The sequence below is a fragment of the Eulemur rufifrons genome, chromosome 25, assembly GCF_041146395.1.
Source record: "Eulemur rufifrons isolate Redbay chromosome 25, OSU_ERuf_1, whole genome shotgun sequence".
In the NCBI taxonomy this organism is placed as follows: Eukaryota; Metazoa; Chordata; class Mammalia; order Primates; family Lemuridae; genus Eulemur; species Eulemur rufifrons.
The window spans coordinates 7,212,312-7,231,012 of NC_091007.1; the positions used below are offsets into that span (position 1 = coordinate 7,212,312).

An 18,701-nucleotide genomic window follows, 5' to 3' on the forward strand; every position below is an offset into this window, starting at 1 on the left:
CTGCTGTGAATTACCACTGAATTCATAATATTGGAAACTTGAAGCTAACTAAGTCAAACACTTTTTATAATATGTTTCAAAAATAAAACTTTTTGACATTTAGATTTTCTCAAAGACAAGAGATTCTCTTTGCCCTTATCTGTTTAATGTACTTTGCTAATAAAGTTATACTTGAGTATATGGAATTTGTCCATTGACCATTAGAAGAGTACCCTCATATAGAGTCTTTGGGATATTATAGAAATTTATACTAGTTCCTACTAATTTTCACTAATTCATATTTCTGGTTTGACCCGATGAAGTGTATTCTTTGACTTTTGTTGAAGGAAATAAACGAATATATGATATGTCTGAAAAATTGCAATAAAACCCAATTTATCTGACATCTCAGTACTCATACATCCAAATACATCATCCCCTTCCAAGTTATTTTCAAGTGATCTTTTTTTCTGAGCTATTGCTCAAAATGTTTCAAGATGGCTTTTTGGGATTGCCATTATCCTTCATGGTGCCAAATTTGGTTGGTCCTTTGAGGGTGGTGGTGGCTTTTGGAAACAGCAAAAATTGTTTAAAACCATTTCTGGTAAATATAAGGCCAATGAATGGACTTTATTTTTCATCTATATTCAAACTTACCCTCTTCCCCGCCCCCCCACTGTTTTTTAAAAAAAGATTTTTAAGAAAACTAGCTTTTGCATACAATGTGAGCATTCTGCTGTAACTTCATATTACGGCAAATAGCAAATATGTACAAAACTAGAGAGTGTAATGAACCCCTCTGTGGCTTTCTATTAATTTCATTGCACTTCTTTGTGAGCATGTTTGGAAAGAACCCTCGGCCAAGGTCCACATCCATGCTGCCTGCAAATGTCCACACAGTGACACGTAAACTTCTCTTTCGTCACTGGCTATTGTTCCCATTTTAGAAAGCCCACATAGCCTCCAGCTGTTCCAATTGTTTCAGCCTTTATTATCCCATAACCTTCTTCCCTAGATGTGGGTAAAGAGAAAAGAGGGGAGAACTGTGTTATTCTATGTTCCACTCCAGCTCCTCTGACAACTAAGATATTTAAAAAAGCTCTTGAGTTAGTTTATAACCAGTTTTAAAACGACCTTCGTGAATATTTCAAAGCTATAAAATTTCCTGTGACATTTATTGAGACATCTATGTATACAGTATTTTGCAGGTGATCATTAATCACAGTTACTATTTATCACCATTGTTTTTTAAATTACTTGTCGAAGGAAGAGGCATTACAGCCTTATAAATGGTATTTTCATGAATTCTATGAAGACCTTCAAGTGTGCTTCCCTCAAAACTATGTTTCTTATTGTTTTATTCTTTCACCTAATTCTAGAGCCCTAGGGGAGGAAAAACTTGGTATATACCCAAATAGAAGCACATAGATCAGTTGATTTTTGTTTAAATTTTTTAAACTGCTTGTCTATTTTCAGTGATGATATCCCATTTAGGTGAAAAAAGTCATTGTCTCCCATGGGTAAAATTTCAGCTCTTACTCAATGGGTACAGCACATTTTCATGAAATATGGACGTGCTGTATTTCCTCTTTTCCTTGACATTTGATTCAGACCAATTTTTATAGGATTAATAACTTTTACAAAACGCTTTTTCTTGCATTTAACGTTGAGAGAGCATGTATTTTGTACGATCTCATCAGAGTGTCAAATTAACTCTGGACCATACGTTCTCAAAGTTGAAGCGTTGGTGGTAGAAACATGTTTCGTCACTCAAATCCATCTGTCTTTTCTATGTTTATTGCAGTAGAGAGACACATTTTGGGTAGAACTTAGGAAACTTTGAGAACTTACTTTTAGCATTCCATCTGAATACTAAGTAAATATTAAATCTTCTAACTGTATGAGTACACTATACTTAGAAAATATTTTTAATAAATGAATACTTAGAAATGTATGATTATCCCAGGAAACCTAAGAAAGACAAAAATTACCTTTCCCCAGAGAAACCAGTTTTAAGTAGAGCTCTGCTGTTTTTTTGCTTTTTGGGGTTTTTTAACTGAAACTTATAGTGAACTAGAGTCCTCCCAGTGCTCCAAGCATTTTCTGGGAAGAGGATTTGCATTTAAAGACATCCAGTAACTATGTCAGACATGATTTAGGGTCTAGGAAAATCTCTTAGCTGAAATATTCAGAGGATGGAGATGTTCTGCTTAATTAAAATTTTTGCAGTGCTGTGCTAGAGCCAGCTCCCACTGGCTTGCTAGAACCAATTGTTAAAGTGTCAGCCTCTTTGTGAGCTGGTTGTTAAAACAACCATTATTAAAAATTAAATATACATATATACAGACACATACACACACACACACATAAACCCTTAAATAAATTACATTAAAAACAACATCAGTACTCAAAACTCATCATTTGTAATTATTTTATCTGTGCTTTTGCAGTTATTCACATCTGTTTTGTGTGCATGGTGTGCTACTTAGTGCATGTCTCTTTCCAGCTCTACAGTCCGGGAAGTCACATTGACAGCTTGAAATAAGCCATGGTGGACGTATTGACATCATGGAATCATCAAACACTATAGATCAAGGCTTTCTCTCCCCTCCCCCAAAGAGCTGTTTCTTAAATATTTATCAGCACACTCCCGATTTAAGGCTAAATAAACTATCAGTTGAAAAGCCTGTGTACTTTAGCCTTTGATAAAAACCTGTCTAAAATACATTAGGATGTTTTTCTACCTGAAATGTGTAGGGTACGATAAATGTCATTGCTCCAAATGCTGAACAAAATCTTTGGTGTGTAAGATTCCTATAATGCTCAGAATAATCATCTTATACATGACCCCCTCTTATGATATGTAAAAAGTGTATTATTTCCAGGCCAATTTTGTGTAAAATATCAAACTGTGAATTGTTTATATAAGCTTGGAATATTTTGTTTCACTGCAGCCACCACTGGTGACATGCCAACCTACCAGATCCGAGCTCCTACTACTGCTTTGCCTCAGGGAGTGGTGATGGCTGCCTCGCCAGGAAGTCTGCACAGTCCTCAGCAGCTAGCAGAAGAAGCAACACGCAAACGAGAGCTGAGGCTAATGAAAAACAGGTAAGATGTTTCCCGAGGAGTCAGCAGCCACTTCTAGGACACATGATTAAATACTATGGGGCTTTAAAAAAGTTACACTCTTCCTAAGCTGTTTGTCCGAAGCTAAGTGTCATGTGGCATTTCGTGTGGGTCTGTGTGTGCTCTGCATGTGCTGCTAATTAGATTGTCTTCTAGTCAGAGTTCTAGCCATGAAACCATTTCATCAGCAGCAAGTACATCCCTCTGTGTTGTAATGTCCAAAAAATACATTCGTTTTTTAAATAATGATGCAAAGTCTTTATTACAAATATTTATCTTGTCTTTGGTATTTGTAAAGTAGGCCATAAGTATAATTTTTTAGCTTCTTTATAAGCAATACAAATCTGTGTGAGGTAAGCATTTTTAAAGTTTTTACATGTCGTTTGCTTTGATCTATTTTGGAATTTTGCTTTTTCTCTATTATGCTGAAATACATATTTATTTTGATAAATTCTAGTGAAGTGCAAATATAAAATAACAAAAAGAATTAAAATCACTATGGCTCCACCACTTAGAGATACCTACTGTTACAGTGTATGTACTTCCACTCTGCTGTCTCTCATTTTCTCTTGCTTACTCTTTTTTTTTTTGGAGATAGGGTCTCACTCTGTTGCCTAGGCTAGAGTGCAGTGGTGTAATCATTAGCTTACTACAACCTTGAACTTCTGGGCTCAAGTGATCCTCCTGGCACTGCCTCCTGAGTAGCTAGGACTACAGGCACACACCACCACACTCAACTAATTTTTTAACTTTTTGTAGAGATGGGGTCTCACTATGCTGCCCAGGCTAGTGTCTAACTCCTGGCCTCAAGTGCTAGAATTACAGGTGTGAGCCACCACGCCTGGCCCTTCTCTCATTTATTCTTGCCCCATATTTCTGTAATTTTACTTTTTAAGCAGTAAGTATATCATAAAATGCTATTTTCCAATTTTTTAAAAAAATTTAAACTTAAATTTTATTTTATTTAACTTGTATATTATTTCTTGGTTTAGTTTTCATTATGGAAAATGGTGAAAATTAATCTGATTTTCAAAAATAGATATTTAATTATATTTCTATCAATCCAGCAACAGTTTTTATTTATTTATTTATTTTTATTTTTTTCACCCCCCCCAAGTTTTTATTTCTTTACACCCTTGTTAGTTTTTCCTCTTGGCCATGTATTTCCTCTGCATGCTGAGGATATATCCAGACAGATGCAAGGCCTAAAAACTGAGCTAACTATTAATAGAAGAAACAGGTGTTTTCCATAGCTGAGAAGTACTTACAAATGTACCATCTACTGATGTGATCATCTAAAGCTTTGTGCTTGGAACATTTTGACCCTGGTAACATGCATGCACACGTGCACACACATACAAATGTAAAATATGAAGTATGGGTATTTATAATAAATATCTTGGTAAATAAAAATTTTAAAAATTAAACACCCTACAACACTGCTGTTCGGTATGTAAAATTTATATTTAATGATAACTTGTTTGTAAAATGACTATCTTCCTTCTAGGTCTGGAATTTAATATGATGATTTTAATCGTGAAAACTATGGTATTCATAAATGATTTTAGTTCCTTTGTGGAAAAGAGTTGAATTACGTTCCCAAACTTGCAAATTTGTGTGTTGGAATTTATTCTGAATTTTTCCCCTGTGTATCATTTAGATTAAATTAATTGCTATAGTATCACATTTCAATTCACTTCTACATTTTTTTAGTTTTTTGCTAACCAGTTGAGAAGTCTGAGAACTTTCTGAGTTCGTAGGGTGAGTGCATTGTTCTTGGCTAGGAAGCAGGGGTTGATCTTTTCCTGCAGTTCATTGGAATTTCAAGGTTTCTTTTCTGCTGACTCTTGCTCCCCATAGAGAAAACACAGATATCCAGTTAGTGTGCGTCAACTATCCTAAAAATAAAACAATTGGCCAGATCTGTTGTATGCATCGCACTAGTTCAGGATTACAGAAATGCTGTACATTACAGTAACTGGTGTTTAGACATTGAACACTACTTTTGTTAAAATATATTTGAATGATAACATCTGTTTCAATACAGACTTTTTTGATGCGAAGGGTGACGTACCCCATAGGCATGGAATTGAACACTTCAAAATAAGGCTGTTATCAGAGGGTATCTTCTACAGAGGAGTTAATTAAAGTAGTTGCCATCCCCTCCCTCCCTCCCTGAGGAAAAAAAAAAGAGAAAATATTGGCTATATTTATTGGTTTTTGGTGGGTTATGCATGAAAATGACTAACTCAACTCATCTATGTATTTGCGTTGTTGCTTTGGCTGCTGGTCTGTTCTTTGCTTTGGGCTTACAGTGCTTTAAAATTCAGTATATTGGACATTAAATGCATGTGATTAGATGATTGAAATATACTCCTGAGTTCTTCTGTAGCTTCCTTTTCATAATTTTAATTATGGTGTTCTCACATTGGTGGGTTTCAATTGTCTGAATTATTGAGTGTTGTGTTATGTAACCCCCTTCTTTCCCTTTTTAATTTTCAGAAGCAGTGTCCATTTCATTTTGGTTTATAAAAATGTACATCTTTTTGTTTTTTGTTACAATTTATCCATGTTGTGCTTTCTAGCCAATAAATGGTGTCTTGCAGTGGTGACTGATCTTGTTTTACTGAGATTTAGTCTTGAAGAGTAAAAATCTCCAATGTTGACATTTAAGTTTTTTGAGGATTAATTCTTATAATCATTTTTGGTCAAATCAAATTCACTCATTGTGATGGAATATGGGCTCTTGACAGACAAATAATTAAGAGAATTAAAAGGATCTATAAATGTTTTTGTAGAAATTCTCCTTGGGGATGTGGTCCTATTGTTGCAGTTTACCGAAAACAATTCTGGTTATTGTTATCACAGAATGTGTGCCCTAAGAAAACACCATTTTCGATGAATGCTAGGCAAATTGATTGTCCTCTTAAGTCGTTCTTGTTGTCTAACAGTCATCTTACAAAAAGGCACGTGCCTGGTTACATTGTTGTGTGGCTTTGTGCAAACCTTACTAGGATTGATTGGTTGTTGAGTTTGGGGGGCAGAAGTTCATTGAGCCACTCTGGATTGTGCTGGAAGGTTGTTCCTGCAGTCATTTGCCTTGTGTTGGTTCCAGGGAAGCTGCCCGGGAGTGTCGCAGGAAGAAGAAAGAATATGTCAAATGTCTTGAAAATCGTGTGGCTGTGCTTGAAAACCAAAACAAGACTCTGATTGAGGAACTCAAGGCCCTCAAAGATCTTTATTGCCATAAAGCAGAGTAACTGTCTTTGACTTGGACCTTGTTTACTATGAACTCTAATCAAGGCAGGAGATGCAGCAGTTCTACTAATTGCCATGTGGACTTTTATGGAAGGGACACTTGTGACCCCTTAAGAATCCAGTTTGGCTTAGTGTTTGAAATTGAATTGGGAATGTCGTTCGTTCCAAGATTTGGAATGCAACCGTGATCGTATTTACCACGCTTACTTCACCCTGTTTGTCAATAGCATGCCAAAAATGTTTCGTTTGCCCTTTTGCTTCTACTCTTTTCAGGGAAGCTGCAAAAGAATGTCGACGTCGAAAGAAAGAATATGTCAAATGTCTGGAGAGTCGAGTGGCCGTGCTGGAAGTCCAGAACAAGAAGCTTATAGAGGAACTTGAAACCTTGAAAGACATTTGCTCTCCCAAAACAGATTAGTAGAAATATTTAACTATGAACTGATTACAACATGTACAGTTACTTTTGAAGGCAATACAATATATAGCCGGCAAGAATTATGGCTTTTTTTTCCTTTTTATCATTCATCTATTCTTTAATCTCTTAACATTCCTAAAATGCTTCACTGTACGTAGTTAAGTCTTAGCTATAACTTCAGTTTTTTTTTAAAGAGACAAACTGTAAAAAAAATGTATGTAACAAATTCTTAAAAAATGCAATTATTTGTAAGACTTGTTCCAATGCCACCTATTTGCAGTTCCCAACCTCTGTGTCATGAATAGTGTCCTATGCAATAAACTTTTTTGCAGGTCTTTCAAAATCATTTTAGGGAAGGATGATCAAAAATAATGCATCCAGCAGTACAATAAAAGTAAACCACAAAACATACCTCAGGAAAGTATATCTGATGACATGCCTCTATGAGAATAATAGCCTAGAAATGAATTTATGGCATTTGCGGATTTTTATATTAGTTGCTTTTTAAAGAAAATATTGTATTGCTGTTCTTGAACGCCACAGTTGAAGAGAGTTTTTAATAGAACCATGTTGGTTGCACTTTGTAGTGTTTGGTGCTCATTTAAATATCTGAACATTTGCTACAGTTTTTTAACTCTATTGTGTAATATAAAAGATCTTGCAGAAGTTCTTAGTGTCAGTTTGATATTACCTAGTGAAAGTGACAAATCTGGAATGAGTTAAAAGCCTATTAGAATTGTATTGCATACCTTCAAGGGTACAAACTGATTTCTCTACCGGCTCGTGTCCTTGCAAATGCTTTTTTTTGCCATATAAGGAGGATGGCCCAGAGCTTTGCACACAGCAGAGCACACAGTGATCAGAGATGCAGCCTTGGAAACGGACTGGGCCTTTCTGTAGCTGGTCTGGAGATCTCCTGCCCACAGGGATTTTAAAGTAAAAGCAAAAACAACGCAAAATTGTATTTTTCACTTCATTACTGGTATCTGCATCTCAACCTGTTTTATAATAAAAAGCTTCAAGGTATAAGCCCGACGCCCTAACCACACGATGCTCTGTCACCTCTCAGTCACTAACATTTCTTGAATGCCGACTGTGCGCCAGAGGCAGTTATGCTGTCTGCTGTAACTTCTGCTTTGTTAAGAATGCCGGCTCCGCCCTCCCTGCCCGGCGTCACGAGTGGAACTGCTCGGCGTGTGCTGGGAGGTGCCACAATAGGAGGTGGTTCCTACTGCTGCTGCCCCCGCTCGCTGGAATTCTTTCCCTGATCTGTGTTTCTCAGAAACTAGGGTGTTGTCATGTTTGGCTTTCCTTAAAAATATTTATTCTTCCTTCGGAGTCTGAGCTCTGAATTTCTTTTATGTCAGTTTTTATCTTTTCTTCTACAGAGGAGTCAGATGAGGAAAGACGACAAGGAAGAGAAAGAGGGAAGGACACCCCCAGGTTTCAGGTGAAGGGCAGTAGTTGCTCAGTGCTCGTTCCTTCCTTCCTTCAGCCCGTGTAAATCAGCCGTGGACTTGGAGGGGGTAGACGTGAAGACGGAGGTCACAGAATCAGCAGGCCAGACGTAACTTACAAGTCAGAGGCAGTACATGAATTCTAGAATTCTAGAAAGATGCAGGCAGGGATTAAGAAAGAAACTTGATGTGTGAAGTAGATTTCCAACTGGGCCTCGAAGTGAGTGATTGGCAGCGGGGGGCAGGAGGGTGTCTGACAGGGAACACAGAGCATGCGCGCTGCTCCAAGGAGCACGTGCCTGGGCGGTGGGGGGAGGTCAAGTTGGAACTCACCCAAGCGTTAGTTTCCTTTAAAAAGGGAGGAAGAGAGAATGCAGGAGTGGGTGCACCTGTGCACTCTATAACAGGTTGTGTTGCTTCAGAGAACGGGACTGTATCCGATTCCTGGGGACCACAAATAACAGAAGTTTCCCTTCTCGACCCCCCCCCCCCCCCGTGGTTTAAACAATAAGGAAAGTTTATTACGTCGCACAGCAGGGAGTCCAGGGAGTGAGCCAGACTTGCACGGGGGCTCTTCAGCAGCGGGAGCCCTGGGAGTCTCTGGAGCCAGATCTTCCTGGTAACTTTTTTCCTTAACCAGTCCCCGCAGGGAGAACGGGATTGCTCCTGAGGATGGAACCCCTGGGGCTGGGGAGGGTCCCAGGCTTTTAGGAAGCAGATGGCCTTCGGTGCTGGATAAAATTGGCATTCTGCAAGAGTGGGTTCTGCAAGAGTGGCGTGTAGGCAACTGGCGACGTCTGGCTGGGGCGATGCGTGAGCGCTACCCTGTTCAGGAAGTTGGCGACAGCTTGTGACAGCATGGGCTTGAGCCAAGCTCGCTGAGATGCACAGGAACTCTTACTTACTCTTGCTCATTGAATTTGTCCCTGACACCGAGCTCCTGCTACCGAAATAGCACCGCCTGACAGCTCTCCTCTCAGCCTCACCACACCGCCTGCAGCCCCTGGCAGAGCAGGGAAGCTTCGCGCGTATCGTATTGATCCATCCTGCAGGCCAGTGTCGCACCGAGCCCGCGGTGTCTTTTTGGTTAATCCTAAACATTTTAGAATCTGGACTTTTGGACGTAGAAGTGACTGACCTAGGACCACGGGATTGCACTACCTTGTGTGTCTAACTGGGGACTTCGTGATGCTAAATCATGCGAGATGGGAAAATACGGAAATGAATTTTTGCCGGTATTTAAATGTGCGCGAGCACCACGCTTGCCTGCAGCTGAGGACACGCAGCCCCCGCGACAGACCGTGAGTGAACGGCCACCGTTTCATCACCCGATGCCCGGTTCCTTGATGGGGCCACACTTTTCCATTTTCTTCATATGTTTTCTTCATTTCATATTCGTATGTTTTATAATGAGCGTCCAGTACCTGCTCTTTCCCATGTGCCTAAAAGAACACCTTTAAAAAGTATGATGACCTGTGAAACCAGCACACTCGTTCTTGTCTACACCAAAAATAATTAGGCGATTTTGGCACGTGTGAGGCAAGCAGAGCTGTCACCAGTTGGCTGGCCGTGACGTCATGACTCTGACTCTGTTTTATGGTAGAATCCTACGGTTTTCAGAAACCTAAATGTGCTTCATCTTTTCTAAGGTCCTCCCGAAGACACTGACCTGATTCTGAACTACTCAAGCGTGGTGTATTTTAGTCTTCATGCTTTGTGGGTAGCTGTTTTCTATATCAAACCATTTTTCCCATAAGTCCATTTCCTATCTATATGTTTTAGAATTTTAAATGCATTTTAAACACAGAGCATTTTTAAACTAGCGTTGTTTGTCCTTGAGAGATGCATTTTGCCATAGGGACTGTGTGGCAGCTTACGGACAGTGAGATTTCAGAGATTGCGTTCCTTCACCCTGCCTGATCAGGGTGGTGGTTGCGGAAGGCTCGGGCGGCCGTGGCAATTTCTTAAAATGAGACAGCAATGAAGTTTGCTGCACCAATTGACTCTTCCTTTCACGAAAGCTTTCTCTGTAGCATGAGATGCTGTCTGATGACATTTTACTCACAACAGAACTTCTTCCCCAGGTGGAGTCAATCCCCTCCAGCCCTGCCACTGCTTTAGCAACTAAGTGTGTGGAATATTCTGAATCGTTTGTTGTCGTCTCAACAGTGTTCACAGCCTCTTCACCAGGAGCGGATTCCACCTCAAGGCACCACTTTCTTGGCTCATACAGAAGAAGCGACTTCTCATCCATTCAAGTTTCATCATGAGATTGCAGCAATTCAGTCACGTCTTCAGGCTCCGCTTCTGATTCAAGTTCTCTTGCTGTTTCCACTACCTCTGCAGTTCCTTCCTCTGCTGAAGTCTGGAACTCCTCAAAGTCATCTGTGAGGGTGGGAATCAACTTCCAAACTCCTGCTAATGGTTCAGTTTTGACCCCCTCCCATGAATCATGAATGTTCTTAACGGCATCCAGAATGGTGAACCCTTTCCAGAAGGTTTTCAATTTACTTTGCCCAGATCCATCAGAGGAATCACTGTCTATGGCAGCTATAGTCTTATGAAATTTATTTTTTAAATAATAAGAATTAAAAATCAAAATGACTCCTTAATCCATGGGCTACAGAATGGATGCTGTGTTAGTTAGCAGGAATGAAAACAACATAACCTCCTCGAACATCTCCATCCAAGCTCTTGGGTGACCAGGTGCACTGTCCGTGAGCAGCAAGACAGTAAGTAATATTTTGAAAGGAATCTTTTCTTCTGAGTAGGTTTCAACAGTGTTCTTTTTGTTGTTGTTGTTGAGACAGAGTTTCACTCTGTTGCCCAGGCTAGAGTGCTGTGGCGTCAGCCTAGCTCACAGCAACCTCAAACTCCTGGGCTCAAGTGATCCTCCTGCCTCAGCCTCCCAAGTAGCTGGGACAACAGGCATGTGCCACCATGCCTGGCTAATTTTTTTCACATATTTTTTAGTTTTCCAGCTAATTTCTTTCTATTTTTAGTAGAGACAGGGTCTCGCTCTTGCTCAGGCTGGTCTTGAACTCCTGACCTCAAGCAGTCTTCCCGCCTTGGCCTCCCAGAGTGCTAGGATTACAGGCGTGAGCCACTGGCCTGGTCTACTTGCTTTTTTTTTGATGAATATTCAGTTTTGGACTATGTTTTGGCACTTCATCTTTATCCAACCATTGTGCCAAATGCTTGTGATTGTCAGAAAGAATCTATGTTTCATCACAGGTCACAACACGGTGTAGAAATGGTTCGCCTTTATGTCGCGACTGCACAAAAGGCAAGCTGCCAGAGGATTGTCTCCTGAAGCTCATTTAATTCATGAGGAAGCCACCTAGCCAGTTTCTTTACCTGCCCATTTGTTTCAAATGGTCCAATATTGTTGCAGTACTAATGTCAAACCTTGCTGCTGATTCACGCGTAGGTTGAGATGGATTCGCTTCCACTACAGCTTTCAGCTCATCATCATCCACCTTGGTCTCAGGTCGCCCACGTGGCTCATTTTCAAGATTAAAATCACCAGAACGGAACCTCTAAAACCATTGACGTACTGTGCTTTCATTAGCCACATCCTTCCCAAACACTTCATTGATATTTCGAGCTGTCTGTGCTGCATTGGTTCCACGATGGAACTCATATTCGAAAATAACATGAATTTTTGACTTAACTGTGGTTTCACAAAAATTGCTCTAAAAAAAAACATTGAAGGACAATCAAAAGCCAAAACACAGGTTTGAAGGACTGAGGATGCACCTTCACAATAAAAATAAATCATGAAGTGTCAAAGTGAAGCGTCAGAGATACCAACTGTCAAACTTAGTGCTTAAGGAAATCGGATGTTTCATACTTAATAACCACAATAGTAACATCAAAGATCACTGATTGCAGATCACCATAACAGATAGGATAATAATGAAAAAGTGTGAAATATTGCAAGATTTACCGAAACGTGACACAGAGACGTGAAGATAGACGTGCCTGATGCTTGACGCAGGGTTGCCACAAACCTTCAATTTGTGTTGATAAAAAAACACAGTATCTGCGAAGTGCGATAAGGCAAAGCACAACAAAATCAGGTGTGTGTATAATTAATGGGCAAGATTTGGGATGAGAGTCAGATGAAATCCTTTCCAAATCTACGATAGGAATTCCTCTGATGCCCCAGTGCAGAAACCAGTCAAATCCTGAGTAATCTTGAACCAAAAGGAGTTGCCCTCCTTTCTCTCTGTGCTCTGTAACTTCTGCCCACACCCTTGTCATTGTGGACGTGCAGTTGTGGGAGTGCTCAGGTAAATCAGCAAGGGCACAAGAGATGCTCTGCATGGCGCATGAAGTCCGCCTGTCAGCTCCCCAGCCCTCCCCAGGGAAGGCATACCTTTAAAATACAAATGTGTCTTTTTACTTTCCTAAAATTAACTTGTTTAAAAATATTTCATTTTTGATATAGGCGAGGCAAACCTGAAGTCCAAAATTCAAACTACAACAGGCATAGAGTGGAAAGTAAGTCTCCCATCCTTGACGCCAAGCCACCTAAGTGTCCCTCCTGGGAGGGCAGGCACTGCTCTGATTTCTGTTTTGTGCAAGAGATCCCTTCAATTCATTGATCATGCCACCTGTTTCCTTAAATTGTCCCATCTATGGAGCTGTGTGATGTGGAGTTTCTAGAAGGAGACGTGGGAGTCAGCATGTTCATTCATTCCCTCAAGTCGTCAAGCGCGATTGCGTTAGTGTGGATGGATCCAGAAGGAGAGGGGGCAGCACTGTGACTTTGCCAGCACCTTCAGGGGCTTCCTTCGGCTCTATTCTGAGCTACATGGGTGCTACAGCCATGCCGTCATGGCCATGGGAAATGACAGGTACCTGTCACTGAGGGCCTGCCCTGTGCCCGGCACCCCATGACGTGCTGTGTGGGGTTAATCACATTTAATTCTCCTAACAACCCAACAAGTGTTGGTGCTTTGTAATCCCCAGTTTGCAGCTGAGGGGACAGGCTCTGAGCGGTTAAGTCACTTACCCAATGTCACACAGCTCAGGACCAAGAGCAGAACTGGGGCACAGGGCCTCTGCCCTGACGGCTTTCGCCCAGCTGGGACCCCAAGGCAGGAAAGCGACGAGGGAAGTGCTTGCTGGCAGTGTCCCAAGCAGGTGGCAGCTGCAGAGAGGGCGCTCTGTGGCTCCCGGTGGTCACGTATGGGAACACCCAGACCTTCCTGTTCAAATGCACAGAAGCACGTATTAGTTTCTCGGGCTTTTACAATCCCCGATGCTGATCAGGAGAAAATCACTATAGTTTGAGGATGAGCTGTTAGAATCCCAAAGCTACAGTTGTGGTCACTGAAATGGAATCTTAAAACTAAAGGCAGTCTCACAGGTGTACTTTAACTCTGTTAACTTTATCAACAACGAGAACAAATTTCAGGTTGATTCACTTAAACACTGACAGTATTGACCACAGAGAAACTAGAAATGCTGCGATCTCATTAACTAGTGTTACTAGTCTTACCTGCATCTCTACATTACCATCATGCCTCTATTTTTCTGTAAACTGGATTTTCAACCAGCTTTTCTGCACCAGAACTGAGGAAGCATTTGTCCCTGTGATCTGAATAGATGAAAATTCTGGAAGGAAAACCCTGTCACTCACTCTACACACAATTCCAGCTGGTCCCTGTGAGGCAGTGGGGGGACAGGGACTCTGCCAGATCCATCTCGGCTACGTCAGTTTATGGATACTCGACCTATGGTCCAGCAGTTTTCTAGAACAAATGGCTCTTGAGGCTCATGACAGGTCTTGCTTTTAAAGCCAGTTCGGCAGCGGTTATCTATTTTTTAAAACTCTATCCTGGATAAAAAGGACTATAGAAACAAAATAACAAAAATCAATGGTACGGATGCCACAGAGAGAGGATAAATCGTGGATGTGTGTTTTAGTTGAGGACACGTGGCTGAGCGCCACGAGACCCGGTTCCCGTCACCTCCCTGTGTCACTTAAGCGGTCTGAACCTCTGTTTTCTCCACTTTGACCTGGACATCTAGTGACACTGTGAAGAAACAGCAGATCCTCAAATTTCAGAGAAGAGTTAATAGAAGTAACACTTCACTGGACCTTGTTACTTCTTAGCCCTGTGAGCACAGCTTCTAGACTCTCAGTACTCAAGTCATTAATCCAAGAAATTGTCTTTCAACATCAATATTCTCTTATAGTCCATTCTGAGGATTGACTTTCACATTAACCCGAATTCATGAGAAAAAGGCCTTAGTCTGACCCTGGCCTTGGGATGAAGGCCGGGGGAGCTACTTTGATTTTGGTAACCTGGATTAAGGTTTTAACACATGAAGATTTTATTTGGGCAAATTCTGTTTTACTTACAGTTATTTATAAATATGCCCAAACCATGACTGGCTGAAAATGTCCCAGTGCACAAGTTTCCTCCGCCTTTCTCACCCTAGCAGGGCTGCGCTGCATTAACAGAAAGTGTCACCGGCTCAGAAAAGGTTGTGGCTTCCAATGTGAATTAGAAGGGTTCCCATCTCATAACCCAGTTTATTATTTTTCATGTTCTTGAAAGAACTAAAGTAATGAAGGAAGGGACTATATTCCTGTTAGACAATTTCACCTTGTTGTTAGAACTTTTATTGACTCCTCTTTTTTTTTTTTAACAGAGAGGGAATTAGATTGAAAAAATGTCTAAGTTGCACTTTAAAACATACATTTAAAAATTTTTGTTAATTATGCCTTAATAAAGTATATTATTTATACTTTAAATAAATAATATACAATAAAATGTACATTTTCTAGATGTAAACTATAAGTCATAAAAATCAAAGTTTATAACTCCTGTCTACCAAAATGTATAACCAGTCTAAGGCTAGTTTTAAATAATTTCAATATTTTTGATAGGAATAAATTTTTGGTTTGCTTATTGAAAATGATTGTGGTCTGAGTTTTTAAATTGTATATACAGTGCATAAAATGATCTGATAGTTTCAATCACTGTAGATGTGTATAAGATGATATTTGAAAATATTTCCTTATTCCTGGGAACCTGGCTCTGGTGTTTTAATGACTTCAAGCACCTGAGACTCAGGACAAAGGAATTCCTGTAGTGAACAGGCAGCTACATCTAGTGGCTGTTGGCATTTTCATTGGAAAATTAGGTTTATGGAAAAATCTTTCATGGCTGTCTCTGCTGACATCCTGTGGTCACAAGCAGTATTACAACTAATTTCGTGCATATGTGTAACTTTACTGAGGTATAATTAAATCTTTCATGGCGGTCTCTGCTGACATCCTGTGGTCAAAAGCAGCATTACAACTAATTTCGTGCGTATGTGTAACTTTACTGAGGTATAATTAAATCTTTCATGGCTGTCTCTGCTGACATCCTGTGGTCACAAGCAGCATTACAACTAATTTAGTGCATATGTGTAACTTTACTGAGGTATAATTTTTATACTATAAAATACACCCATTTTAAGTGTACCATTCAATGATCTTTAGCAAATTTATCCAGTTATGGAATCATCACCACAATCCAGACTTAGAACATTTCCACCATCCCAATAAGATGGTTCATTCTCGTTTACAGTTATTTGGTTTTATTTTAATTGCCACTTATATATCTAACTAGAGAGGTACCTAACTCATTTGTGCCTTGCAGCAGGAGTCTAAGAAGACAATCTTCACACAGCTGCCAGAGCAGTGATCAAGGCACACACTGTGTGTCTCCGGCCAAGGTGTCACCTTTGGGCTTTGAGTTTTATCAATGGATAAAAGAAGAATTGCCACACTCTAGTTATAACACTAGTAGGTTGTTGTGCAAGCTTCAAGACATATCTCTAGGTGGCTTTATTAACTGTTTTTGGATACTGTTTACACCTAGTTTCTCTGCACAGCATAGGCCTTCCTGCATCTGCAAATCTCTCCGGGTGCCCAGGATGGTGTCCTGAGCAGAGAGAGGTTGCTTTACTCTATTTGGGAAAAATTCCTCCAAAAAGAAAATTGCACATGTGAGTGTGTACAGACGCATGTGCACACACACATACACACACATGCAATTTCCTGGTTTTAAAGGGTCCCCTTGAGCTAACCCATAGACTATAGATTAAACACCTCTGACTGCCCCCATGCCCAAACAATTATGCTTGAGACAACTTAGAGATCACTTCAGTCTGTAATCCTAGCACCCTGGGAGGCTGAGACGGGAGGATGGCTTGAGGTCAGGAGTTCTAGACCAGCCTGAGCAAGAGTGAGACTCCCTCTTTACAGAAAAATTAGCTGGGCGTGGTGGCACATGCCTGTAGTCTCAGCTACTTGGGAGGCTGAGGCAGGAGGATCACTTGAGCCCAGGAGTTTGAGGCTGCAGTGAGCTGTGATGATGCCACTGTACTCTAGCCAGGCAAAAGACCTTGTCCCCCCCCACCCCAAAAAGTATAATTTGGGGTGAAATATTTTGGTTTCCTTCAGTATCTCAGGATCCCTAGAGCTTAAAATCAAGTGTTTTCTGACCAGACCTCTGATCTAATTTTTTCTGAGTGCTTAGATGAAAACTTACAATGAAAAAACAAGGCCAGGCCATGGTCATGTGGCAAAAGAGAGTTTAGGGTTGGAAGTTTTGATCCTCAGAAACCCCATTTGTGAAACGAGGTGTAAAACACTATACAGATAGAGTTGCGGATTAATGCATTTGGGACATATTTATACTAAAAAATTGGTTTTTTAGTCTGAAATCTAAACATTACTGGGTGTCCTGCATTTTTATTTGCTAAATCTGGCAGCTCTAGTCATTGTAATTTCAAACAATATAAATAAATATGTTTGCTAAAAAAAAAAGATTCTAATGATCAATTTCAATTATCTTCCCCAAACCTTCCTATGAGAAATCACTCTGCTTTGTGTTTTCTAAGAGGGCCAAGAATGTAGAATTCAAACCTGGTAAAATTTGGAAACTGACCTCTAGAGGGAGCCACACGGATGAAGAAATCGAAATGTCATCCTCTATCCGGAGGATTAGTCTTAACACAGGGATTCAAAATGAGCCCTAAATGAGAATGAATCACTTCTGCGAAATAAATGTTTTTCTCATTTTCTTAAAATAACGTAACACATTCAATGTCTAAGCAAGTCACGAACGATATATGCTTTCTCACAAAAGCATCCTTTGCGGGGCCCGGTGAAACCGTTTGCATTTGCCCAGGGACTGAGGTAGGAGTGCAGTCTGGAGTAGGCTGCTCGCCCACAGGAAATAACTGAGTCACGGATTCTAGGATTGACGGAATGATGCATTGAACTTGCAATTATGAACAAGGATGTAGTTTGAGGGTGATTTAGTGAGCCTTTGAGAAAAACACCAGGAAAATTGTAGGAAATCGCCCAAATCACCAAATCTCACCTCTGAACATCTCAATATCCTATCCCGCCTCTCCACTCTCCATCCCGGCAAGAATCCTTTGACCAGAGGGGAATAAAGTTCCATTCCCAGCCCCAGAAGGGAAGAGCTTTTCCCATTTTCCCTTCTGTTTCAAGGAACTCCCTTACACCCTTGTGTAAAGTAAACTTCTGTTTTACTTTAAAATTTTTCAAATGATCCTCCATTGTTAAAAACTTAGGCCACGGCCGGGCGCAGTGGCTCACGCCTGTAATCCTAGCACTCTGGGAGGCCGAGGCGGGCGGATCGCTCAAGGTCAGGAGTTCGAGACCAGCCTGAGCAAGAGCGAGACCCCGGTCTCTACTAAAAATAGAAAGAAATTATATGGACAACTAAAATATATATAGAAAAAATTAGCCGGGCATGGTGGTGTATGCCTGCAGTCCCAGCTACTCGGGAGGCTGAGACAGGAGGATCGCTTGAGCCCAGGAGTTTGAGGTTGCTGTGAGCTAGGCTGACGCCATGGCACTCACTCTAGCCCGGGCAACAAAGTGAGACTCTGTCTCAAAAAAAAAAAAACAAAAAAAAAAACTTAGGCCCTTATGAGAATCTATGACCCAGCCAGGCTTGTCCCTTGAATCATAAAGAGGGAGTATTTGGAATTTAGAAAATCCTTTCTCATTGAAAGCCTGTTTTGCAAATCTGAGGTGTCAGAAATCCTCCAAAGCAAAGACTAGACTGCAGAAAAGGAACATTTACTCTTTTTTTGTCTTTTCCTTCCTGCCAGAACAGCTATAATCCTGCCTGAGGCAGATGCATGCTGCCAACAGAATACGGGAGGTCCCGTACGTGGGGGTACCCAAGCACATTAAGCGTTTTAAAAATACTGTGCCTTACAATGACTATTTGGCATCACAGTCCAAACAGCTTTATCAAGTACTTTCTTATACCTGATGTTTAGCCAGTAGTTATTCAGATCCAAGCAAACAAAAATAGTTCCTAACCTCCTGGCACACACACTCTTGATTAGGATGTGCGCATTTGAAGGTCATTCTTTGGGGCCACTCTGACCTTGCACAAACATCACAA

General features: G+C 40.7%; 1 protein-coding gene across 24 annotated transcripts in view; it reads left to right on the forward strand.

Moving 5' to 3' along the window:
• Positions 1 to 8,018, forward strand: part of CREM (cAMP responsive element modulator) — a 62,566-nt gene extending 54,548 nt beyond the window's left edge. For 13 of the 24 annotated variants that reach the window (XM_069458932.1, XM_069458940.1, XM_069458936.1 and 10 more), the window contains 2 exons: positions 2,934 to 3,090; positions 6,224 to 8,018. In XM_069458932.1, the coding sequence (XP_069315033.1) occupies positions 2,934 to 3,090; positions 6,224 to 6,368 (302 nt within the window). In that variant the 3' untranslated portion in view covers positions 6,369 to 8,018. The remainder of the gene's footprint in view (positions 1 to 2,933; positions 3,091 to 6,223) is intronic. The other 11 variants (XM_069458931.1, XM_069458937.1, XM_069458938.1 and 8 more) reach the window with 2 other exon arrangements.
• Positions 8,019 to 18,701: the final 10,683 nt, after the last annotated feature.